The sequence below is a fragment of the Nicotiana sylvestris genome, chromosome 5 (assembly GCF_000393655.2).
Source record: "Nicotiana sylvestris chromosome 5, ASM39365v2, whole genome shotgun sequence".
Taxonomy (NCBI): domain Eukaryota; kingdom Viridiplantae; phylum Streptophyta; class Magnoliopsida; order Solanales; family Solanaceae; genus Nicotiana; species Nicotiana sylvestris.
Genome location: NC_091061.1, coordinates 167,059,514 through 167,085,976, shown reverse-complemented (window position 1 = coordinate 167,085,976; position 26,463 = coordinate 167,059,514). Strand labels below are relative to the sequence as shown.

The 26,463-nt window shown below is 35.9% G+C and overlaps 2 protein-coding genes across 3 annotated transcripts; both read left to right on the top strand.

Moving 5' to 3' along the window:
* Positions 1-10,566: 10,566 nt before the first annotated feature.
* Positions 10,567-17,618, top strand: LOC104239661 (glycine-rich RNA-binding protein RZ1B-like). Of its 2 annotated transcripts, none has more exons than XM_009794348.2 (4): positions 10,567-10,653; positions 10,763-10,882; positions 16,157-16,650; positions 16,742-17,618. In XM_009794348.2, exons 2-4 carry the CDS (start codon positions 10,769-10,771, stop codon positions 16,980-16,982), a joined length of 849 nt encoding a protein of 282 aa, XP_009792650.2. In that variant the 5' UTR covers positions 10,567-10,653; positions 10,763-10,768; the 3' UTR covers positions 16,983-17,618. The 2 variants fall into 2 exon arrangements, with proteins under 2 accessions (XP_009792650.2, XP_009792651.2); XM_009794349.2 differs by lacking the exon at positions 10,567-10,653 and adding an exon at positions 12,096-14,326.
* Positions 17,619-24,100: 6,482 nt separating this feature from the next.
* Positions 24,101-26,214, top strand: LOC104239662 (protein NUCLEAR FUSION DEFECTIVE 4-like). The gene has a single exon (XM_009794350.2). It carries the CDS (start codon positions 24,222-24,224, stop codon positions 26,016-26,018), a length of 1,797 nt encoding a protein of 598 aa, XP_009792652.1. The 5' UTR covers positions 24,101-24,221; the 3' UTR covers positions 26,019-26,214.
* The last annotated feature ends 249 nt before the right edge of the window (positions 26,215-26,463 follow it).

Here is a 26,463-nt window from a genome sequence, read left to right as displayed (position 1 = left end):
CCCAAGAACCTGGACACTTTTGGGCTAGGATTCAAGCCTACGGCAGCAGATGTAAGGCGGGCCCGAAAGTTGAAGAAGAAAGTTTGGGTTCTTCCCAATCCAGTTCCACGTCTTTCCAGATCCTTTGTCAGGGCAGGTATCAGAAGGTTGTCAGTCCCCAAAATTCTCGGACCTCTGATTGGGTCAGATGGAGATTTGAATCGGGTTTTGAAAGGTTGTTCGCCGACGTCAACGTGATAGAAGCTGGAGAAGGTTCCAATAGGACAAATATACAGTTTGTGGGGCCTAGGGCCAATATCAACAATTGAACAGCTACTCCTCTTCCTACCCGGAGGGAGTCTTGGTAGTAGGCTCTGGATTTTCTTTTTTGTTTTCTAGATTATTCCAGAGTTGTAATCCAGTTTTGTTTTATTTTTGTATTCAACAAAAACGTGAAACTCTGTTATCCCGCATTTTAATAAAGTGAAAGTTTTCTCTCTTTATTTTGTTTTAATTCTGTTTTCTTCTTTTCTCTTTATGAACAGTTCTCTTTATACTGGTTCTAATGACATGGCATGCACAACAGATCTTCAACTTAGTCTAAAAAATCAATCTGATTCCAAACTAATTGTACAAGAGGTTGATTATGATGATGAATCGGAATACGATGAGTATAAAGCCTTTGAAGAGATAAACAGAGAATTAAGCCAGTTTGAAGAGAAACCCAAGCCCAATTTGAACGACACTGAAGCTGTCAATTTAGGGGATGCAGACGATGTCAGGGAAACCAAAATAAGCATCCACATTGAGCCGAACATCAGGAAGGAACTAATCAAAACACTCATTGAATTCAAAGATGTGTTTGCATGGTCGTACGATGACATACCGGGCTTAAGCACCGATCTAGTGGTTCACAAATTGCCCACTGACCCGGCATGCCCTCCCGTCAAGCAGAAATTGAGGAAGTTCAAGACAGATATGAGTGTGAAGATTAAAGAAGAAGTAACCAAGCAGCTGCATGCAAAGGTTATTCGGGTCACTCGATATCCTGATTGGTTGGCTAATGTGGTGCCAGTGCCGAAGAAAGATGGGAAGATCAGAGTATGTGTCAATTACCGCAATTTGAACAGGGCAAGCCCCAAGGACAACTTTCCATTACCCAACATCCATATCTTGATTGATAATTGTGCCGGACGTGAGATCGGGTCTTTTGTAGATTGCTATGCTGGGTATCATCAGATTCTGATGGATGAAGAAGATGCGGAAAAGAGGGCATTCATTACGCCGTGGGGGACTTATTGCTACCGGGTAATGCCTTTTGGCTTGAAGAACGCTGGGGCAATGTACATGACAGCAATGACTACGGTGTTTCATGACATGATACACAAAGAGATTGAGGTGTACGTAGATGATGTGATCATAAAATCTAAGCGTCAGGAAGACCACGTGGTAGACCTAAGGAAGTTTTTCCAAAGACTTCGAAGGTACGACATTAAGCTCAACCCAACCAAATGTGCATTTTGTGTTCCATCTGGAAAGCTGTTGGGATTCATCGTCAGTCGGCGAGACATTGAGTTGGACCCGTCAAAAATCAAATCCATCCAGGAATTGTCACCGCCGAAGAACAAAACAGAAATAATGAGTCTGTTGGGAAGGTTGAATTATATCAGCAGGTTCATCCTCAACTCACGGCGACTTGTGAACCCATTTTTCGTCTACTGAAAAAAGATGTTGCGGTAGAATGGACAACAGAATGTCAGGAAGCCTTCGACCAAATCAAGGGGTATCTATCAAACCCACCTGTGTTGGTCCCACCTGAACCAGGAAGACCGTTGATTCTCTATCTAACGGTACTGGAGAATTTATTTGGTTGCGTACTGGGGCAACATGATATCACAGGAAGGAAGGAGCAATCCATCTATTATCTCAGTAAGAAGTTTAAGGTCTATGAGGTTAAGTACACTCAACTTGAGAAGACGTGTTGCGCCCTAACTTGGGTGGCATAGAAGTTTAAACATTATCTGTCATCATATACTACTTATCTCATTTCACGCTTGGATCCACTGAAGTATATTTTCCAGAAGCCTATGCCCATAGGGAGGTTAGCGAAATGAAAAATATTACTCACGGAGTTCGACATCGTCTATGTGATGAGGACGGCCATGAAAGCCCAAGCATTGGCCGATCACTTGGCTGAGAATCCTGTTGATGAAGAATACGAGCCATTGAGGACGTATTTTCCTGATGAAGAAGTGATGCATGTAGATGAGTTGGAATTATCTGAGGAACTAGGTTGGAAGCTCTTCTTTGATGGAGCCGCAAATGCGAATGGAGTTGGAATAGGAGCGATACTTATTTCTAAAACAGGACATCATTATCCTGTTACGGCACAATTACGTTTCTATTGTACCAATAACATGGCTGAATATGAGGCATGCATTTTGGGCTTACGGTTAGCTGCAGACATGGATGTCCATGACGTCTTAGTCTTGGGAGACTCGGACCTCCTGGTGCATCAAATCCAGGGTGAATGGGAAACACGGGATTTGAAGCTTATACCATATCGACAATGTTTGCACGATCTGAGCAAGCGATTTCGATCAGTGGAGTTCAGACACATCCCAAGAGTTCACAATGAGGTTGCCGATGCTTTGGCCACTTTAGCATCGATGTTGCACCACCCAGACAAAATTCATGTTGACCTGTTACATATCCAGGTTCGTGATCAGCATGCTTATTGCAACATGATAGAGGAAGAAATGGATGGCGAGCCATGGTTTTATGATGACAAGGAATACCTCAGGATGGGGATATACCCAGAGCAGGCCACCGGAGATCAAAAGAGAGCCATTCGGTGATTGGCAAATAGATTTTTCCTCAGTGGAGGAGTGTTATACAAAAGAACACCAGATTTAGGATTGTTGAGATGTATAGATGTTGGTCAAGCCACGACAGTGATGACAGAGGTACATGCGAAAGTTTGTGGGCCACATATGAGCGGATATGTATTGGTGAAGAAGATTCTTTGAGAAGGGTATTATTGGCTCACTATGGAGCGTGATTGTATCAATTTCGTGCGAAAATGCCATCAGTGTCAGATACACGGAGATTTGATTCATTCTCCGCCAACAGAATTGCATACAATGTCAGCACCATGGACATTTGTTGCATGGGTCATGGATGTCATTGGACCGATTGAGCCGGCAGCTTCCAACGGTCATAGGTTCATTCTAGTCACCATCGATTATTTCACCAAGTGGGTTAAGGCTAAAACTTTAAAGTCGGTAACCAAGAAGGTAGTGGTGGATTTCGTTCATTCCCATATCATCTGTAGATTTGGGATCCCCAAAGTGATCATCACAGACAATGGTGCTAATCTTAACAGCAGTTTGATGAAAAAAGTATGTCAACAGTTCAAGATTACACACCATAATTCCACCCCGTATCATCCCAAGGCGAATGGCGTGGTTGAGGCAGCCAACAAGAACATAAAGAAGATATTGAGGAAGATGGTAGAAGGGTCCAGGCAATGGCACGAAAAGTTGCCATTTGCATTGTTGGGATATCTCACTACTGTCCGCACTTCAGTAGGTGCAACTCCTTATTTGTTGGTATACGGAACTGAAGCGGTGATACCGGCAGAAGTAGAAATTCCGTCCCTCCGGATTATCGCTGAGGTTGGGATTGATGATGATGAATGGGCCAAAGCCCGATTGGAGTAGTTGAGCTTGATTGATGAAAAGAGATTGGCAGCAGTATGTCATGGTCAGTTGTATCAAAAGAGGATGGCACGAGCATATAATAAGAAGGTGCGTCCCAGGAAATTTGAAGTAGGACAACAGGTGCTGAAACGAATCTTGCCACATCAGGCCGAAGCAAAGGGCAAGTTCGCCCCAAATTGGCAAGGGTCGTTTATTGTGACCAGAGTGTTATCCAACAGCGTCTTATGTCTGACAGATGTCGAGGGAAGATAAATCGATATGACTATCAATTCTGACGCAGTCAAGAGATATTATGTGTAATTCTTTTGATTGCAATTGATGTTTGTCTGTTTGTACTTGGCATTTATCGGAGAATGAAATGATGGAGACAATTCTTTCTTCTATCCAAACACTTTAACCTTTGCTTCCCCCTTTGAGTCTTATTTATTCTTTCATACCCCTCTTTTGGAATCACTAATGAAAATGAAAAAAACGGAAAGAAAGAAAAGGAAGAAAAAATAATAACAAAACAAAAAGAAAAGCCACAAGAAAAAGAAATACAAAGGAATCGAATGAACTACGTTCGACCTGATTCCTCAAAGAGGATACGTAGGCGCCTCACGGCTCGATCATAGTATAACAAAAATCAAAAAATCCCCCAAACAAGAAAACTGGGGCAGAAGTTACGTTTTAAATTGTGGAAAAAGGTTTGATTCTGAGAGTTGTAATGTTTTACCCATTAAAGTTATTTTGAATCTTTTGATATCCTTTTCCTTTTAGCCCCACACAAAAACCCATATTTGATGTCCAAAAAGACCTCCCGATCAGTATCCGAGAGATGTCGAGCAGGCAAATGAAAGCCGAGAATAACACACTGATCCACGACTGAAAGAGGATTATGATCCGACGGAATTGATAGCCAAAGGAATCCCCAGTAGAGAGAATCTTATCGGCAACACTCCAATCCCCAGTTGAGAAAGAGAAAACAAAATGAGAGAGTCTTATGGTGAAAACCTTCACAGGAACCGTAAGGCGACGAAATCTGAGAGAAACAAAATGAAAGAGTCTTATGGTGAAAACCTTCATAGGCACCAGAAAGCGACGGGAGTTGAGAGAAATAAGAGAGTCTTATTAGTGAAAACCCCTCGAAGGGCACTATGAAGCGACAAGATAAGATTGGCGGAAAGGATCCGTCGAGGCATCAAGCAATGCAAAAGTGTTGATTTGGCAAAAAGAGTTCAGCACCTGCATATCCCCCAGCGAAATGAGGCCACCAGAAAGATTGATTGATACAAATAGACTGGGTTGATTAATCCGGAATGCACGACATGAACGTTGGGATCGGTTATATCATTCAGATAAGTCCTTTTCCTTTTCTTCTCCCCAGCATCGTAGTCATTTTAGCACGGACCTTTAAATAAAACATTTAGAATTCGGGATGGGTCGTTTGGTGAATTTCACGGCCCTCCCCAAAGATAATAACGCGCTAGTCACTTTAGGCGCGCTTTTAATAATTTACTTTCTTAAACCCGGGTGCACATTTATGTGACCCAAATCTAAATCTCGACGGAGTCGAAATGCGTCGATAACCACGGGTGCATTGATGTGACGTGGTTCGAGATGTATTTTTACGATGTCCCAATTCTCGTAAAAAAAATAATAATAATAAAAGCGTTAAATAGTTAAAATTTGCATATAGGTTCAACATGTATTAAAACCAGATAAATAAGCCGAATATGACAGTTGAGCGACCGTGCTAGAATCATGAAACTCGAGAATGCCTAACACCTTCTCCCGGGTTAACAGAATTCCTTACTCGGATTTCTGGTTCGCGGACTGTAATACAGAGTCAATCTTTTCCTCGACTCGGGATTCAACCGGTGACTTGGGACACCATAAATCTCCCAAGTGGCGATTCTGATTTAAATAATAAATTCCGTTTCGATTGTCCCTTAATTGAAAAAACTCCCTTTACGCCCTTTGCGGGGTGCATGAAAAAGGAGGTGTGACAAGTGTAATAAGTTTTTTTGCTGAAAAAATAATTATTTTAATATAAACAAAATAATAAATGATTTTTACTTTTCTGATCTCACTTGAAGCAAAATGTTGATCTTAATATATGATTTACTTTTGGAGTACTTTAAACCTTAATATTTGTGTAGTGTGTGGTTAAATCTAAATATTGACAGATTTAGCACAAATTGAAATACTTTGGAGCACATGCATCCACAAAATTGATCTGAAGGTGTTCTTCCGTTATCTTTTAAGTTAAATTTGAGATTAGTTGGGGCTTCAGGGTAGTGGAGTAGGTATTATCCTTGCTTTAGATCTATTCATCTGTTATGCAATGTTAGGATACTAAGGAAGTTGAGATCAAGTTTATTTTTTCTGGCTTGTTAGGTTCTGTCTTATTATTTTTCCGGTACTTATTAGTCCTTTGGCACTTTATTTAATAGCTTTTAATTCAATGAGAGGTAATATATAAATTCGGTAGAAGTAAAATGAAGATGGGAGAGAGAATAAAGCAGTAACACAAACGATACATATGATGTTGCAATTGCAAGAAAGTTGTTATTTGATGAAGCAAACAATTGATAATATTACAGTAATTCATGTTAATGGGGTTGTGCCATTACAAACGAATTTAATATTTTACCTCAGAAATTTAGATTTGCAGAACTGTTGAATGTAGATGTAAAATGGTGAAGGAGAAGTTGAGTGCATTATAAACTGTATTACTTTACTGGTATTTTTCAGCTTCTTTTTCTTCATTCCATTATTTGTTTTTTAGCTTTTCCAAATTTTGGGAGAAGAGATGAACAGTATGGTAATGCATCTGGAAGATCAATGAAGCAGATCATCATGTGAGCCATATAGATTTCTTTTCTCTTTATTAGAAAACCTCATATTTTTCCTCCTTTTGCATTCAACAAGAAATTTGAATGTCCTCTCAGAAATTTGTACAAGTTTGAATCAAACACTAACATCTTCTCAACTTATTTTCATCAATTACTTTTGCTTAATTTTATATTTTTACTGGTGAAGATTGCTCGTTTTCTCTCTTTCCTTGTTTTGTATTTGGTATTCACAAAAGAAATAATATATATTTTGATATTCCTTGAAGGTTATTGCATTGCATCCGCTTTTTATGTTCATTGGAGCTTCTCATTGATGTCCTATACTAATTTCAATAAAATTCTCTTATTTTAACTGTTGGATATCCAGTGCAGTCTGGTGACGAGAGGGTTTCTTAGGTGGTGAGTGTTGAGCTAGCTGTAGGCATGGAAGTGAGAAACATAGCCAAAAGTTTTTTGTTTTGATGGGTCCATAGCTGGACTTAAAGACATATTAATAAAAATGCTACTACTCGCCAGGGATACAGCCTAAGACAGAAGTAACAATGGTGATTGATGTCATAAAGAAGACTTTGATCGCTGATTAAAAAATACTATGGAAGACTTTGAACAGTGGCACAAGCCAAACATGGCCAATTACAGGCTTTTTTACCAGGCCATATTATGAACGTGAGGGGAAGAACTTCAACTGTTCCCATTTCTGAAAGTGTTTCTGGGACTTTGGATTCTATTTATTGCTCGATTTATCCCACCATGAGACAAAGACAAAGTGGTTTGATTTGGTATCCTTGATATCCAATTCAGTGATAGCACTGCCAACGAGGTTGACGCGTTTATATATAGCAGATGGACTAGGTTCTCAGTCTATGAAACTATTCAACTGAGCATTTCTGAAATTATCACTCGGCCTTTTGGAAGGCAAATGTGGTGATTCAATTCAAGCATGAGTGTGTTTGGATGAGAAAGACACGTCTGAGCATCATAGAGACATTTGCAATTTTTTTTCATTGTATTAAATCATAAAGAAATAGTTCAGTAGAGTGATTGGAATTTTAGAGCCTACATTTGACGTGTTGAAATACCTTTTGGCCCGTGCACATCACGGACAATCATATCTAGTTTGTGTAGAAACAAAAGGTGTTTGTGAGAAGCTGAAAAATGTTGTTTCTCCCCAAAAATAGATCTTTTTTGAAAAATATTTTTGAGAAATAGACTTAGAAATACTTTTTAAAAACTTAACAAACACTGTGCAATTTGTCATATACAAATTGCTTCTCATTGAAAAGCACTTTTCAAAATGAGAGAACTTCATTTATAGCCCATCGGGCAAAACAAATTTCAACCGGTAGCCCACAAATTGACCCATACAAGTTGTAGCCTAAAAATAATGACAAGCGCTAGCCGTTGCCTCCCATCCCTATCTTTCTTCCTTACTTTTTTTCTTCTTCTCTCTCACGCCGTCAATTTTATGCCACACTCCTGCTGTCCTTTTTGTTCTTCTCAATGTCATGATTGGTACCATTGTTTTTACTTCTTCCTTGGCTAACCAAAAACAAAATCACCCTACCAAACAAGAACAACACCAAGAAGAACAAGGTTACTCACAAAATCACTCACAACAACAACAAGAGCAACAGCCCACTAAACTCACTAGATCTCCTTCTATTCTTCAACGCATCAAATCCATAAATTTCTATAACTATAGATCTCAAGAACCTGTTAAAGACTACAACTTTGACCATCCCCATAATCAAGAAACCACTTTTGAACCACAAACACATTACATTTTCGAACCAGCTCCAGAACATAGTACCGTAGTACCGGAATCTATCTAGTATATTTTTTTTTTCAATTTCAATTTTGGGCTGGTTTTTCTAAATCTCCATTAGTTTGTGTTTTGTGACATAATTAATTGATTGATTCACAATTTTTACTGTTTTTATAATATTGTGGTTACCATTTTCGGTGACTGTGAGGCCATGGATGTCGGTGTCCTCGTCGTTGAAAAAGCAACTCTGCCAACTACGACTCTCATGGCCTTGTCTTTTTTCTCTGATTTTCTCTTATAGTTTCTGTGAATATGAAATTAATATTTTGAAGATCTTTGCCTGAAACTTTAAAACTCCGACAATCTTGTTACCATTTTCGGCAACTGTGAGGCCATGGATGCCGGTGGCTGGTCTCTTAATGAGAGGAAGATGAGAGGAGATAACTATGCATAAAGTTAAAATATATACAAATAGACTGTCACTATACAAAAATTATACAAAATAGACTATCATGATACATACTGTATACAATAGATATACAAAAATAGACTGTCATTATACAGAAAATATACAAAATAAATTGTCAATATACAAAATAGATTGTCACTGTACAAAAATATACAAAATTGACTGTTACTAAATATATGTTACTATACAAAAAATATATAAAATAAGCTGTCACTATACAAAAATTATGCAAAACTATAACTATAGATCTCAAGAACCTGTTAAAGACTACAACTTTGACCATCCCCATAATCAAGAAACCACTTTTGAACCACAAACACATTACATTTTCGAACCAGCTCCAGAACATAGTACCGTAGTACCGGGATCTATCCAGTATATTTTTTTTATCAATTTCAATTTTGGGCTGGTTTTTCTAAATCTCCATTAGTTTGTGTTTTGTGACATAATTAATTGATTGATTCACAATTTTTACTGTTTTTATAATATTGTGGTTACCATTTTCGGTGACTGTGAGGCCATGGATGCCGGTGTCCTCGTCGTTGAAAAAGCAACTCTGCCAACTACGACTCTCATGGCCTTGTCTTTTTTCTCTGATTTTCTCTTATAGTTTCTGTGAATATGAAATTAATATTTTGAAGATCTTTGCCTGAAACTTTAAAACTCCGACAATCTTGTTACCATTTTCGGCAACTGTGAGGCCATGGATGCCGGTGGCTGGTCTCTTAATGAGAGGAAGATGAGAGGAGATAACTATGCATAAAGTTAAAATATATACAAATAGACTGTCACTATACAAAAATTATACAAAATAGACTATCATGATACATACTGTATACAATAGATATACAAAAATAGACTGTCATTATACAGAAAATATACAAAATAAATTGTCAATATACAAAATAGATTGTCACTATACAAAAACATACAAAATTGACTGTTACTAAATATATGTTACTATACAAAAAATATATAAAATAAGCTGTCACTATACAAAAATTATGCAAAATAGACTATCATTTTACATATTGTATACAATAGATATACAAAAATAGACTGTTATTATACAAAAAATATACAAAATAAATTGTCACTGTACAAAATATATACAAAATAGATTGTCACTATACAAAAATATATAAAATTGACTGTTACTATACAAAAATATACAAAATAGATGTTATTATACAAAAAATATATAAAATAAACTGTCACTATTCAAAATAGACTGTTACTATACAAAAACTATACAAAATAGACTGTCACTATGCAAAAAATATACAAAATAGAATGTTATTATACAAAAAATATACAAAATAGACATTTCGGTATATGACATGCATTACATATTTCATTCAATTCTTAGCTAATTATTAGATCCAGAAGTACAAAATACAATTTAAAAAGGCAAAAAAGGTTTGCTCTATCGCACTAGGTAGGGGTTGAACCTGCAATCTTCAACTTAGGAAATACACACCCTATCCATTGAGCTATAGACACTTGTGTTGTCATGCTCATTCCTTTCGGCTACCATATGCAATATGTTTGGGCCGAAGGGCCATTTTTTGTAAGTGGCCCAAAACATGGGCTATTAAAATTTTGAGGGGCTATAGAGGGTAATTTCCCCTTTCAAAATAGTGGGTGTTTGAATTGACTTTTAAGCGGGTCAAAGGAACTTAAAAGCTCTTTTATCAAAAGTAAGGGACATATTTGTTATTTAGTAAAACCACGAGGACATGGTAGTGCAATATATTTAAACACAAAATAAAAGTACTTCAGAGTAAAAAACCAATCAAGTTATCTGTACAAACCCTATACCAAAAAAAATCAAGCAGCTCTCGTTTTACTCTGTGAAATTCACTCGCAGTACATAACTAGGTATCTTTCTATTTGCTTAATTGAAGTTCTAATTTACTCTAATTTGAAGTCACTTGATTTCTAGGGTTTTGTTTTTGCTGTTATAATTGATTTTTTCCCTCAATTTCAGGTTCAAATGTCAGGAAAGGATCAAGATTATCGTATATTCGTGGGAGGGTTAGCGTGGGACGTAACGGACCGTCAACTCGAAAGCGCTTTTGGCCGTTATGGTAAAGTTATCGATTGTCAGGTTCGTAATTTCCCAGGATTCAGTTTTTTCCTCGAATACTTTATGTGAAATGTTCGTCATTTTTTGAGGATTTAGTGTATGTATTGTATTACTGTGTGTTCTTATGTCTGCACAATGTTTCAACTTTCTTAATGTGCGTTTTTTCGTTTTTCCTGTATTTTTTGTAAGTTTAGAATTTGTCTAAATTATAAATAATTTCAATTTTATGTGGCAAAGTTTGAATAGGCACAAGGTTAAGAAAGAAAGGAAAGATTTTTGAAATGTGTGGTCTTAAACATGTCATAATATTTGTGTGGTTATAAGACTTTTGAAAACTGATATCTTAAACAATTCATAACATACTTCATCAAAAAAAATGTTTCATATTAATTGTGTGGCTATAAAAGCTTCTCATTAAGGATAAAGTGAGAATTTAAGTTAAATTGTTTCCAAGCTTAGAAAACTGTCTAAAAAGGAAATGTGGCCGAATAAATTGGAACGGAGGGAGTTGTTTTTACAAAAGGTTAAATGACACTCACGGTTTTCTATGAAGAATGGGACCTTTTGTTCTAGCACGGATGGGTTTTAATCCTTGAAAAAACTTCCAAAAAAAAAAAAATTCCAAGAAAGAACTCTACTTTTGCAAAGTGCGTAACCGTGCATATCCTCATGCCATTTTTTTTCATTTTAAACTCCTTTTATTATTTGTATGCAAGATTTTTTACGTTTTTCCAGTTTTAAAAAGAAAAGAAAAAAGATGTTAAGAACCCTATACAACAGCATGTTAAACGATGGCATATGTTGGTGCTGTTGCTGTGTCTTGATACATAATTGGTGCTTGTTTTTCTCCGTCTAATAATATTACTGCTTTCACTGGTCAAGAGATCTATGGAGGAGGTTATCACCGTATATTGGATGTTATGTGGTGGAAGTTACCTTTGTAGCTTGTACTAATAACTGCAGACTTTGTTTGTCTTATACATGAAGCTAAGCACGAGAAACAGTCCTATGTTTTGCTTTTTCTGGTTTTCTCTCTTCATATGCTTTGTGGAGCTATGCACTATAGGAAAGTTGTTGGGTCATTCTTGAATTTTTCAATTTGATTACATTGCTTCTAGTTGAGTGCTTAAGTCATGCTAATTCCAACTTTTCATTTTATATTCGTCATTTATTAATTAATTCATCATTTATTAATTAATTTTTCCTTTAATATTTCTGGATCTGGTTATGCCAGTTGATGGTTTTGAGATGCCTTAGATGGAACTGTATGGGAGATGTTTTCTGTTCATTGGAATGTGCGAAGTTGCTGGACATAAGTACTTGATTCTTTTGAGCAGCCTGTTTTTGAGGTTTCACTTGGTAGAGCATCTGGAAAAAGCTTAGATCGACTGCATGTTAACAATGGCAAGCATTATTGGTTTCAATTGCAGCAGTGACTTGTTCAGAAGTACGTCCCTAACGCTGATTGCAGTTGATTCACAATTCTGCTCTGGTGCCTTAAACTGGTTCAACCACCTGCTAATTGTAAAATTTCAAGGGGCATTTGTATTTTGGGCTTTGGACTTCATGGAAGATGATTGGAATAAGTGGACTGTGTGCATCATAGGTGGTCTGATTTGGTGGAGTCACCATTAGTTTTAAGACTTTTCCTCAATCGAAGTTAAATGCTTAGCAGTCAAGTGGCAGTTACTATCCCATAAATATATATATTTTATCAAATGTGGGAATTGAGGAGGTAAGTTATCTCTTGATGTAAGGTGCTTAATCAATTGCAAGCAATTCTGGGGTTCCTGATATTAAGAAAAGAATGGGTCAGTCAAGAGACAAATTTTGGATATGCAATCTAGCTGAGAGTCTAATTTCCACTTTTCCCCATTTTTCAAGTTAAGTTGGTGGGCAGTTTCTGTGAATGGCACCTTTTGTTCTTGAGGCTAGTAGAACCAATATTCTTGAAGGTTGTTGGCAGTTCTTTTACTAGAATTTGGGTCATAGTGTTATGTTGAATGGACACCAGATTTATGAGTATCTAAGTGGTTCTGCACGGTAATAACACTCTCGTTTTAGTTGATCTGCCACTACAGTTTGCTACTTTGTAAAGGTGAGTTCTTTTGACTATCAAGTGGCTGCACAGGTTAAGATAAGATCTTTGGTGCTCGAAACGAGAGAAACATAAGGACTTTCTTTCATTTTTTAAAAATTTCATGGGAATATTTAAATTTTTACATTCCCATTTATAACTAGGAAGGATCTATATTAGACGACATCCGATCCGCTACCTCATGTTTGGGATGTATAGGACACCTGTTCTTTGTTCTAAAGAATCCTCAGGGAAAAAGGTTGTTGTGAAGCTATGTGGTACTTAGCTAATCTCCTGCCTCGACACGAGCCACTTCCAAGGTTGAACAATATTCTTAATTTCTTGACTTTTGAAGACCTTTAGAAGCTGTTGTGTGCAGAGTCTGATGCGCTTCTGTCTCATTCTCCCACTTATCGCTCATTCTGTTTTAATTGGTGGCTTGCTGTTGTCGAGATTGGACATGATTCTTGATTTCTCCACACTTTTGAAGCCCTATAGAAGTTGTGTGCAGAGTCTGGATGCACTTCTGTCTCATTCTCCCTTGTGCTCGTCATTTTGTTTTACTTGGTGGTTTTCCACTGTCAAGATTGAACGTGATTCATGATTCTTGACATTTTCGGAGCCCTTTAGAAGCTGTTGTGTGCGGAGTCTGGATGCGCTTCTGTCTCGTTCTCTTTCTATAGTTATTCTGTTTTACCTCGTTGAATGATCGTTTCGCCGTCATGAGATGTTCTTCTCTTGAGCAAACTCAATGCTGTCATACCGTGGACCACCAGACGATGACAGGCCGGTCAAGATTCATTAGCAGCATTGCTTCAGCCAAGTTAGCACCTTCAGAGTGTTATGTTTCATGGCTTATTGCTCTAGATTAGTTGGCTAGCTTCATACTCTTTTCCGTCTGAATTGCATTTTGAAGGATCAAAGTGGATCAGCTCTTTTGATTTTGCTTTATCTGCTTTGATGCCATGATAGCAGAAGGCATAAACTGGGACATTGGAAATTTTCTTTAATGAGGATTAGTTGAGCTTGTGCTTAAAAAGATAGCTAAATAAAGATCAGTGTTTTGGACTGTTACTGCACAAAAAGCGGAATGATGTTCATGAGAAGTTTTATGAAGGACCACCTGAAAGGTGCTGAACCACCTGTTGCTTAGACATACCTCTGCAATACTTTTGCTTGTTAGTCTGGTTGAAGTAAATGGAGTAAGTTTATGGATCCAACAAAAGTTCTAATCGGTATAATTAAGATTATCCAAGAAGTTAGGATCCTTGTTTGGTTTTGTTGTTTTTGCTGTTAATGGTATTGGTTCCACTGGATACATGTGGTCTGTGTTAATCTAATGGGTCAGAGGATGGTAATCTGCAAACCTGCAGATTTCTGCTGCCCAAGTAAGACTTCCTCTGCCCAAGTAACTTTATATTCCTAGATCTTTGCTTGCTAACATGCTTTTGTTTCTTTCCTTTCACACCGATGAAGTGATTAATAAGAATACTTACAGCAGTCAAGCTTTACTTATTTTCATTTACTTACGTGAGATTTGTGAAGTTGTTGCATGCGCATAGTTGTAGACTTGGGATACAACTTGGAGAATTGAAGTCTATATCGAGTTAAGTACACAAAAATTCAAAGTTCAATGTCAAGTGCACAAGCAACTAAGAATTGGAAGTGTTGCCTGATAGTGTGACTCTTGCCTCCATGGACAGAGTGATGCATTAATAAAATATATGTGGTGTTTTATATTATTACCCAAAAAAGAATGCTGTGATATTGTCATGAAATGTTGAAATTATCACATGAAATCCACCTCTAGATGATTTATTTATCGTATAGCTATATTGAAAATTTGTCAGAATTAACTTAGAAGTTCTAGGATCCTTGTCATGCTTAACCAAAACCCAGCACTTTCTCCATTAGCACTCCCCAGAGGTAACTGAAGTCATGAAGGTCATCAAGTATCAATCAAGTTGAACGTGGAAGGGTTCTAGAAAGCTAAGTTGCTCCTACATGGTAGTTTAGGTGCTGCACCCGTGTCGACACGACACTAGTATGGGTGTGGGTATGGGATCCGTACCGGATCTGGTTAAACAATTTTGGGCAGTTTGATCACGGCATATGAAAAAATTCGGGACGAGATACAACTTGATTCTCGAAATCGGAACCAAAACTAGGGTAAATTTGAAAAAAATAGCGTACTTTATCTAGGAAATCAATCCCTTATTTATTTTCAACTTGCAAATAAAAAATAAATCCACACTTTACAAGCTATACGTAAGTATTCCACAAAATTTCTCATAATTTAAAGATATATTTGTATTTTTGAATTATTTTTAGCCGGATCCCCGCACCCGTATCCGTACTAGGATCCGTATCCCCGAATCTTAGAATTTACATCTCGAAGGATCCGACTTCTAGATCCGCACCCGTGTCGGACACTCGCACCCGTGTCCGAGCAACTTAGCTAGAGAGAGCCCTAGAAATGGTCTGAAGCATTAGGATAGGAATGTGCCTTCCATTCTGTTTTCAAAACTAACTTCTGATACTATTGTGAGGAGCTCCAAGTTCAACCTTTCTATGAACTATGAAGTTTGTGCCTGCATTTATTGCCTATTATGGACTTAGATTTTGAGTTGAATTGTTTAGTTGAATTAGTGGCTATTCTATGTTAACTACTGCTCTTGAAAGTTCAGATCGTGTCTTCATCCTCAAAAAAAAGGTTCAGGTTATCACATAATGGTATGTTTTTTAAGATGGATCTCATCTGAGCAATTTGGAACGTGAAGTAACGAGGTTGAGATCCCCGGCTCTGTTGAATTTGGTTGCTGGTTCAATGTGAATTCAGTGCCGAGCAATTAAACTAGCTAGGGATGGTCTACGTAATTGTGTGTTCCAGCTATTGCTATATAATCTTTTTCCAGAGAACATTCTCTAGGAATGCTACTTTGCATTGCTATAATTTTGCTAAGTGAGATTTCATCGGTGATTCTAGGTATGCAGTTCACTGTTTACTTCTTCAGATTTCGCTTGTGAAAGAGTGAAGCTGAACTCCTTTATTGTGCTTTGTATCTGAACTCCTACTCCTAATTATCAATTTTTTTTTTTTGGTGATAAATATCAATTTGAATGTCACGTGCTTGTATATTGTCATGGGCTTCTAACAGGTTAGGTCTTTAGCTTGATGTGTTTGTCTGGTGTCAGTCTCTAAACTGTAAGTACTGTAGGTTATGATGGAAAGAGATACAGGCCGTCCTCGCGGATTTGGGTTTTTAACATTTGCTGACCGTCGCGCCATGGAAGATGCAATCAGAGAAATGCACGGTAGGGAGCTTGGTGATAAGGTGATCTCTGTGAACAGGGCCCAACCGAAGGGTGGTGGTGAAGATTCTGACCGTGGCTATGGTGGAGGTTACTCATCAGGTGGCAGGGGCAGCTATGGTGGGGGTGACAGGTCAGCAGGGCCAGACAATTGCTTCAAGTGTGGCCGCCCAGGCCATTGGGCTAGAGACTGTCCATTAGAAGGTGGTGGCCGCAGTGCACGTGCAGTATCCCCCCCTCCTCGATCAAGGTATGCTGGAGGTAGTGCACGTGGGGATCGTTATGGTAGTGACAATCGATACATGGATGATCAATATGATAGAGGGCATCATGCTGATAGGGACCGCTATGATAGCAGAGATGATAGATATGGAAGCCGTGATCGAATTGCTAATGACAGGTGTGATGGTTTAGTTTTTTCATGTTCTTGGTTGGTGTTAGAGATCTAAATTTTTCCTGTCTTATAAAAAATGACTTCTTATGATATTTAGGTACAACCCTCCTGGTGGTGATCGCTTTACTGGCAAGTATGGCATGTCTGACCGATACCCTCTGAATGGTTATGGTAAAGAGAGGGATTCCGACAGGGATGTAGGCCCACGAGGTGGCGACAGGTACGCAGCTGGAGGACCAGCACGGCATGAGGGAAGAAACTACAACAGAGATAGAGCGGGGCCATATGACCGCCCTCGTAGGGGAGGAGGACGCCCACCCACCTTTGACCGTTATTGAAGTGCTAAATATGTGATGTACTCGTCTATCCATGTTCGAAAGATATTTGTACTTTAGTTGGCTTTTGGAATCGTCCACTTGTATGGAGAAGTAGGATTGAGTAAATGTTTCATCAAAAAGCTAGGATTGGTAAACGTCAGTTGCTTTTCCTAGTTGTCTTCATTCCAGGTAACTAGTAAGTCAGCTTCTGACGCACGCCCTTTGAGCAATTTAGTTGAAAGTAGCAGCATTACGTTTTACTACTTAATTTTAAACAAGAATAGCCTCATCTTGAAGGGAAACCTTGGCTTAAAGTGTTGCCAAACTAGGAGGTTACGGGTTCGAGCCGTGGAAACAGTTTCTTGCAGAAATATTGGGTAGGGCTGCATACAATAGACCTTGTGGTTCAGTCCTTTTCCGGATCCCGTGCATAGTGGGAACTTAGTGCACCGGGCTGTCCAATAGCCTCATGTGCTTTTGGCTGGATTCTGTCTGTTTTCTGATTTTTATAGAAGGTTGTGAAAATTGACTCAGTCATCACTTCTTATGTTGTGAAGGTGTTCAATTATGTTAACTGCAAGAAAAAAAAATTATATTAACTGTGTTAGGGAAACATATATCTCGGTTTTTATTGTTAGATGAACTTTTCATATTTGAGTTTTCCTTTGCCAAAAAATTGTTATTATCTTGCTCTGAGAGCTTTGATTTAGTGGTAAGAGCGTCCGCGTATGAAATGTCTAGCCCAAGTAGAAAAAGGATAGCGAGGTGGGTTTATTATTCACTGTGTTTTGAATCGTGTGCCACTAATTCTTGAAGATTTTCTGGGTTATATAAAAAACTCTCATTATTGAACACTTGGTAGAGTAGTCCTTAAAACGTAAGATTGTCTCGGATATTAAAAAAACTACATCTAGCTATTGAACACTTGGCAGAGTCTCTAAAACATATTTTCCTTAAAATCTTATTTTGCAACAAGCTTAAAAAGACAAATACAACATAGCCATAATCATTAATTCTTCGACGTTACTTCCTTTTTATTAGTACAATTATTATTGTTCAGTTTTAAAAAATAAAGGTGCACATCTATGACTAGTAAACTAAGTGAATGTACATGCGTATAGAAGTGCGAACTAGTCATTCTCATAGTCTGAACATCTTGACAAGTCTACAGAACAAATGCTTGACTTGCTTCTGTCGTGTTCTAATTACTAGTATTTCCAAAATATTGCTTTTACTTTTAAAATAAAATATCGCCTTACAGGCATGTGCTGAGCTAGGAGGGCGGAAGAGACCTCATCTCCTAAAAATTACAATATACATATATATGTTGAATCTTCTTAACCTTTTCATGCGTTTATTTTTTTATATTTGAAATTTAATTACTTAAATCCGTACTCTGCCCCTATATAACACATGACCCAGAAATAATACAAGTAGGTTGAGTTTTCTGCTTAATATGATGCAGGTAGGTACCACCAAAGGATATGGTGTAGTGGATGGGGCAGCTCCTTCCTTGATCAAAGGTCTTGGGTTCGAGCCCTGGGTATGGAAAAATTCTTGGTAGGGAGTGCTAACCCCCGAATGGGGCCCTACCCAATGTGAATTCGGATATAGTCGGGCTCCAATACGAGTACCAAACACCTAGTGGGAAACCAAAAAAAATGATGCAAGTAGGTGAAATATACACGCACTTGCTTTGAAGATTCGTAACATATTGCTTTTGATTTTTAGAAAGCTTGTATTCTTATCCCTTTTAAAATTTCAAATAGAAAATGGATATCTCAAAAAGGGAAATATTACTATAAAGCTTGGTCATTTTCTCTGATTGCTACAAAATTTTCTTTGTATTGCTCAAAATAGTAAGAATTTCTTGCATTGTGATTTTTCAACTTGTTGACAAATGAGCAATTCTGAATACTTTTGACACAAAAGTAGTTATTCAAATATTTATTTTTCTTGTTATCCTTTTATCCCATTTTTTTTCATTTTCCTTCTCCATAGGAGAATGGATTATACGAGCAAATTTATTCCTTGTATTTATTTTACTTTCTTATAAATAAAGACAATTGGAATTAGTCCCTTTTTTGTGCCTTTTATTTTATTTTAAGTTTATAATTGCTTTGCCCGTTCTCTTTATTTTTTTCCTTCAAATTTAAATTATCTCTTTGTTCAGTTTTGATTCCCTGGACTAGAACTACGTAACTAGTAGGGCATTGACTATGTTGAAGAAAAACTATAAAATTATTTATTACAGATTCTAACTTATGCAAAGAACCAAATTCAAGAAAGTATTTGAATACTAATTGGATTCCTTGGGAGTTGCTACTAGTAGTATAAAAAAAATATCATAGTTTGAAATAAGTGGCTGAAAAAATAGAAGAATATTCGAAGTTTGAATTGGTGGCAACCTAATCCATAACTTAAATAATAAAATAAATAGTAATTACCGATCAATTATGTAACTAAAATAACCACTTCATAATTTTAAACTATGAATCTTCTACTCCCTCCGGTTCACTTTAATTAATATTTTGACCTTTTTTTTTGTGATCCACAATATTTAATTTTTTCAGATATCAAGAAAGAATTAATTTTTTTTACTAAGTTGCCCTTGAAATAAATATATCTATTATAATTTCAATGAACAAACTAAGGTTAATATGATCAATTTTCTCGATTATTTCTTAAACGTCACTATTAATAGTGACGTGCAGGTATCAATCTGATCCAGTAAGCAACTTGATTAGGAAAAGTAAGTTAATTTCTCCAGGAGATTACTTGATTGTATTTTATTTTAAAATAGGAAATTGTTAGTTAATTATTTACTTGACCTTTACATGAGACTCGGCTTATTGTCTATAATTATGGAGCAGAGCGACAAATTGACAACTGTTTCTCACCAAGTGGATAGAGTTTAATTTTCTTTTTTATTGTCTGTTTCTTCTTATTTCATGCTTGTCTTAGAATTTGTAGACTATAATATCTTTTCTGAACTAATCGTGTAAAAATAAGTAACATAATTAGGTCATTTAAAATATAATTGTACGTAACAGGTAAATCTATTTAATTAATACCATTTCTCGATAAGTATAAAAAAATGGTAAATAATATGTTATAACATAAAAAGTTATATTAATAGTGTAAAAGATTTATTATAATGTCAATATATATAACTTAAATCCAAAGATATATATAACCAACGAAGACCACCATAATTGCCTCTACATCGTATCTTTTTCCACGAGTTATTATTCTTATGGAATATCCAATTATTTGAACAGAATATCTCTTGTCAAGTAAGGTATTATTAACATAATCAAGAATATCAACAGTCGGTTGCTAACCGATCGTAGGTTCGGAACTTACTTGGGGAGATTTTTAATTAAAAAATTCAGAAAAAGGGTTCGATTTGCCCGTTAAGACTTAAGAGTAAATAACATGTTCTCTATCTTTATTTCTATTGTATTCTATCTCATTGTATCACATTCTGCTTAGCGAGATTAAAAGATTAACATTAATACCTTGGTCTAGATCCGAAATAATCCTTTCCATAGCCTTGGGGCTATTTACAACTAGCAAAACTCAATAAAATAATTATCGTATATATAAATGCTATGACACCCTAGTTAGAAGAAGCATAGTCATCATTATTGATGAATATGCTCATAAGTCATACCAAAAACCAAATTAAATGTATAAAATTATATATATGTTAATCATATTAGGTAATTTGCTGCAGTGTGCTGATCATGCCAACCATGTATATATAAAGAAAAAATAAACATCGTGTATCTAAGTGCCGTATTTTTCATGCTTATGAAGTTATGAGAATCATCGAATAGGAAATGAACCAAGCTTTGGTCGTATCACGTATGATCAGGGCGGAGCTAGAAGTCCGGATACGGGTTCGGTTGAACCCAATAGTTTTTACTCAAATAATATAGTTGTATTAAGAAAATTCATTAAATATGTAAAAATATTAAATTTAGAACCCAGTTATTAACACTTCATGAACTCACTATTTTAAAGTCCAAAACCCATAAAATTAAAATCCTAACTTCGCCTCTGCGTATGATAGTGTAAATAATTTTTACAACGTCAAATGTACGCTATTTAAATTCCAGCAGTCCGATTCTTTCAAAGTTGGGAGTTCAATGCATAGAATATTATGGCTAAGATGGAGTGTAAAATGCATATAAATAATTTTAAAATGTTGATTTTGTTTGATTCTCTTACAAATGAATTTAACTTTATATGTTGACCTTCCAAAGATTTTATTATCAAGTTCATAAGCTTAATACTGGTAAGTGGTAACCCTCTACTGAAGTCTGAAACTGTTTATTACTTGTAACTTGAAAAATAAGTTAATAAAACATTTTTTTGGGATATTCTCAATATGTTGGAAAGATATGGAAGCATAAAAATAATGTGGTAATATAATAATGAAATAAAAATAAAACATCCATCAACATTTGAATTAGACAAACAAAACGAATTTGAACTTCAAAATTCGTAAAATTAAAGTTGTAAGGTAGTATCATTCTTAACAGAATAAATTAGGAGAGATTGTTAAAGGAATTTAGTTACTAATCCCTCCGTTTTAATTTTGCGAACCAATTTGAACGAACAGTGGCGTACACAAAAGAGTTTTAATGTTGTTAATATTTAAAGAAGTGAATAAATAAATAAATCACTATAACAATAAGGCACTGTCATTTTTTATGTTTATGAGTTCAACCAAGAGGTTGTGAGTTCGAGTCTCCCCAAGAGCAAGGTGGGAAGTTCTTGGAGGGAAGGATGCCGAGAGTTTATTTGGAAACAACCTCTCTACCTCAGGGTAGGGGTAAAGTCTACGTACACACTACCCTTCCCAAACCCCACTAAGTGGGATTATACTGGGTTGTTGACGTTGTTGTTGTATTTTTATTTTTCTTATTATCTATACATCCATATTGACAAAATTTTTGGACGAAGCGCTTGGCATAAGGTGCCTCCGCTCCTGTGACCGAATAGGAAGTTTAAAAAAGAAAGAAATTTTTTTGAAACCCGTGATTTTAATCATATTATAATATTTGTATGGTTATATAGCTTTTGAAACTTGTGAATTTAAACCCGTCATAATATTTGTGTGAGTATAAAAAAAATTATTTAGAGTAAACTATGAAGTTGTAGTTAAATTTTTTCTAAACTTAAATAAAATCCAAATAAGTTTACAAAGGGAATATCGTTTTAAAATTTTCAAAAAGATATGTTTTCTAGGGTGTGTTTGGTCGGCAGTTTTTTTTCGAAATCATTGACTATTTGATGATTTGCTATCAGTGAAATCATCTCAGAAGCACGTGTGTTGATCATCAACTTAATCTTTACTTAGTCAAAAATATATATCTTGAATTACTAACCTTAACTCTATAATGAAGAATATTATATAAGCAATGATACGTATTGAAAAGGAGTTTTACTCGTCAATCCAAGTTTGGAAACTGACCACTAAAGGATGTGTTCAATGGATGAGACTGCTCTTTTCTTAATCAGAGGTCTCGAGTTCGAGGCCTAAGCATGAAAAAATCTTTGATAGCCCCCCCGAATGGGGCCTTATGTGGCGGGAATCCGGATATAATCGAATTTCAATGCGTGTACCGGACACCGAATGAGAAACCAAAAAAAATTTGGAAAATGAAATGTGAATCGAAGTTGTCTAAAATTGGACATTAGCTGCCGATAAATGTTGATAATTTGATCTCAAGTTACTAAATTGGAACAAAGATTTCCCTTCTTTCTCAAGTTATTTCCACTTGTTATAAGTTTCAGGATTTATCCGAATATGTAATTCTTAATTTATAAAAAGTAATTTAAAATTAAATACTTATCAAGTATTTTTAATCAATTAAATTACACGCTCGGTTAAGTATTCTTTAATGTGAATGTCAAATCTTCTCGTCTTCCGATATCATCTTTTGTACGGACTACTCGCAAAGATATAGTGAAAATATTTAATTACGATTAAAAGTAAAAAGTAAAGATCAATGCAGTACAGAAACAACTGCATGAATCGAAATATTTAATTACGATTAAAAGTAAAAAGTAAAGATCAATGCAGTACAGAAACAACTGCATGAATCGAAATCCACTTATTAAGACAACAATCGAATAAGAAAAACTCTGTGTCGAACATTATTTGATCTTAACTAAGCGTACTAATCGCTGCAGGATTAGAACATTTTTTATTTTTAAGTTGCTTTTACGAGCGTAAACTATAGGTTTTATGGAATCTTTTTGAATTAGTTTCAGGATTTCATGATTTGCCATTCCATATGTTTCTTTCTTTACCTCTTCTTTTTTTGCCTCTTGAGACCTAATTAGTATTTAGGTTCCAAATTTAGATCTTATTGCTTTTCGTTTGAGGAGTTGCACATTTCCTCTAGATCAACAATATTTACAACGCCTAGCCAATATATATATATATATCGGTTATTTTTTCTGGGACGATTATTTAAGTTAATTTCTCTTTTTTAGTTCCCTAAACTTTCCTTTTGGAAAGTTTAAAAGAAAAATGAACAAATTTATCTGTTATAATCAAATTTTATAACAAAAAGCAGTATGAAACTGAACTAGAAGTTGAGTTATGTAGGGCATGGTGTTCATTGGGTGTATAATTGAGCCCCATAATATCCTAAATGCCCCGTTTCTGTCTCACGACTCTCACCAAAAATAAAAAATAAAAAAAAATTAAACATAATAATAATAATAATAAATAAAATTAAAATTGATCTCTATTTGTATACTCGGGAATTTTAAACAATTTCTATTATAAGCTTACTCTTGTAGAACTAATCTTCCTTTTTAAAGTGTATAAAATATGCTTTACTTCAATTATTCATTTTCAAGACTAACCAATAAAAAATTACAATTATAGTCATCCATTTGACAGATTTTACTACCCTAAAGTATCTTTCTTTGTCCACCCTTTCTTTCCAAGAAACTTGCTAAGTCAACTATGAAGTCCATGTTATAGGCTAACCCCCCTACCACCCCCCATCCTGGGTGGGGTTGGATTTTCTTTTTTTGTGGGGTACATTTCGTGCATGCAACTATATATATATATATGTGGCTGATTTTAAGACCTTATTGTATAATATCACTCTAACAACTAGCTAAACCTTATCAATTGATCATCCACTCTCTTCATCATATCATATTCTGTTCTGTGAGATTAGAAAATCGCCATTAATACCTCTCGGTTTTCCAACATTTACACTAGATATGGTGTTTGCCAAAAGTGGTGTCGGGGGTGGTGGCGGTGGTCTAGCCAACATGACGAACCTACCTGTACGAGTCCTGATGAGCCGGTGGTTCATGGTGTTCGCAACCATGTTAATCCTGTCGGCCGCTGGTGCCACCTACATGTTTGGTCTTTATTCCGGTGACATAAAATCTTCCCTCGGATACGATCAAACCACCCTTAATCTTCTTAGTTTCTTCAAAGATTTAGGATCCAACGTTGGTGTTTTATCAGGTTTAATTAATGAAATTTCACCACCTTGGGTTGTCCTTTCAATTGGAGCTGTTCTCAATTTTTTTGGTTACTTTATGATATGGATGGCTGTGACCAAAAAAATGTCCACACCTAAAGTTTGGTTAATGTGTTTGTACATTTGTATTGGTGCAAATTCACAATCTTTTGCTAATACTGGAGCTCTTGTTACATGTGTCAAGAATTTTCCAGAGAGTCGTGGTGCTGTTCTTGGACTTCTCAAAGGTTTTGTTGGTTTAAGTGGTGCAATTTTGACTCAAATTTACCAAGCAATTTATGGTAATGATTCTAAGTCTTTAATTTTGCTTATTGGTTGGCTTCCTGCTGTTATTTCCTTTGTTTTTCTACGTACAATTCGGATCATTGAAGTTGTTAGAATTGCACATGAGCTCAAAGTGTTCTATAGATTTTTGTATATGTCACTTGGCCTAGCTGGATATCTTATGGTGATTATTATACTTCAGAAGAAATTAAATTTTACGCGAGTGGAATTTGGTTTGAGTGCAGCCTTTGTAGTTTTCTTGCTGTTCTTACCACTTGGTATAGTGATAAAAGAAGAAATTATTTCGTGGAAGGCCAAGAAACAAGCTTTGGATAGTATTTCCGAGGTGAAAGTGGTAACTGAGAAGCCGAAAAATGAGGCTCAATTACCACCATCGTCATCGTGTTCGTCAGTTGTTGACGACTTAACAGATCCAGAAGTTTCTTGTTGGAAAACAGTTTTTCGCCCACCAAATCGAGGCGAAGACTATACTATACTTCAAGCACTATTCAGCCTTGACATGTTAATCCTTTTTCTTGCTACAATTTGTGGAATTGGTGGTACATTAACAGCAATAGACAACTTGGGACAAATTGGATCTTCACTTGGCTACCCAAAGAAAAGCATTAGCACATTTGTTTCCCTAGTGAGTATATGGAATTATTTAGGAAGAGTGGTGGCTGGTTTCCTATCTGAGTATTTCTTGAAAAAATACAAATTTCCAAGACCCTTAGCCCTAACCATAACCCTAATAATTTCTTGCATTGGCCATATTTTAATTGCATTTAATGTCCCTGGTGGACTTTATATTGCATCAATAATTATTGGTTTTTGCTTTGGAGCTCAATGGCCATTACTTTTTGCAATAATTTCTGAACTTTTTGGACTAAAATACTACTCAACTTTATATAATTTTGGGTCAGTAGCAAGTCCAATTGGGTCATATTTGCTTAATGTAAGAGTGGCTGGTCATTTATATGATAAAGAAGCAGAAAAGCAATTGAAGGCGTTGGGAAGGACCAGACGACAAGGGGAAGATTTGAATTGCGATGGAGTTGTGTGTTTTAAATTGGCTTTTATTATTATTACAGCAGTTACTATTTTTGGAGCATTTGTTTCTATTATTTTGGTGATTAGGACAAGGAAATTTTATAAGAGTGATATTTATAAGAAATTTAGAGAACAAGCTAAGGCTGCTGAGATGGAAATGGCACTGGGACAAAATGGAGGTGTTGTTCAAAGTAATACAACTAGTAAGGGATAGATTGGAATGAAGTAAGAAGACAAAATATTGAAGAAAAAAAGAAATGGAGAAAAGTCAAAGAGAAAAGAGAGATTAGATAGATTTTGTTATTATTTGAAATATACTACATGGTATAATATTTATACCATATAGCTTTGTAAGTGTGATGGATCAATTTAATGGACATGAAATATAGTTTTGATGTTTCTCTTACATGTATTTTCTTTGTGTTTTTTTTAAAAAGTATTTTGTTGTGCTAATTAATAGATCGCTATCCTCTATAAATATTTATATAGAGTTTTCTTTTTATATCGAAAGTTGTTTCAAATAATATAAGCGTTTATATTTTTCAACAGTTCAGGTTTTAGTTAGAATTTGATATTGTTAGCAAGGAAAAAAAAGAAAGGAATAAGACATATTCTTATAATCACAACTATAAGAAACTATCTTAAGAGAAAAAAATCAA

What these genes read in the sequence shown, in the direction of transcription:
- LOC104239661 (XM_009794348.2), top strand. Translation starts at nt 10,769, where the DNA reads ATGTCAGGAAAGGATCAAGATTATCGTATATTCGTGGGAGGGTTAGCG. An exon ending in GTAAAGTTATCGATTGTCAG is followed by an intron (nt 10,883 to 16,156) that starts GTTCGTAATTTC and finishes TAAGTACTGTAG; the next exon opens with GTTATGATGGAAAGAGATAC. An exon ending in GATCGAATTGCTAATGACAG is followed by an intron (nt 16,651 to 16,741) that starts GTGTGATGGTTT and finishes TATGATATTTAG; the next exon opens with GTACAACCCTCCTGGTGGTG.
- LOC104239662 (XM_009794350.2), top strand. Translation starts at nt 24,222, where the DNA reads ATGGTGTTTGCCAAAAGTGGTGTCGGGGGTGGTGGCGGTGGTCTAGCC.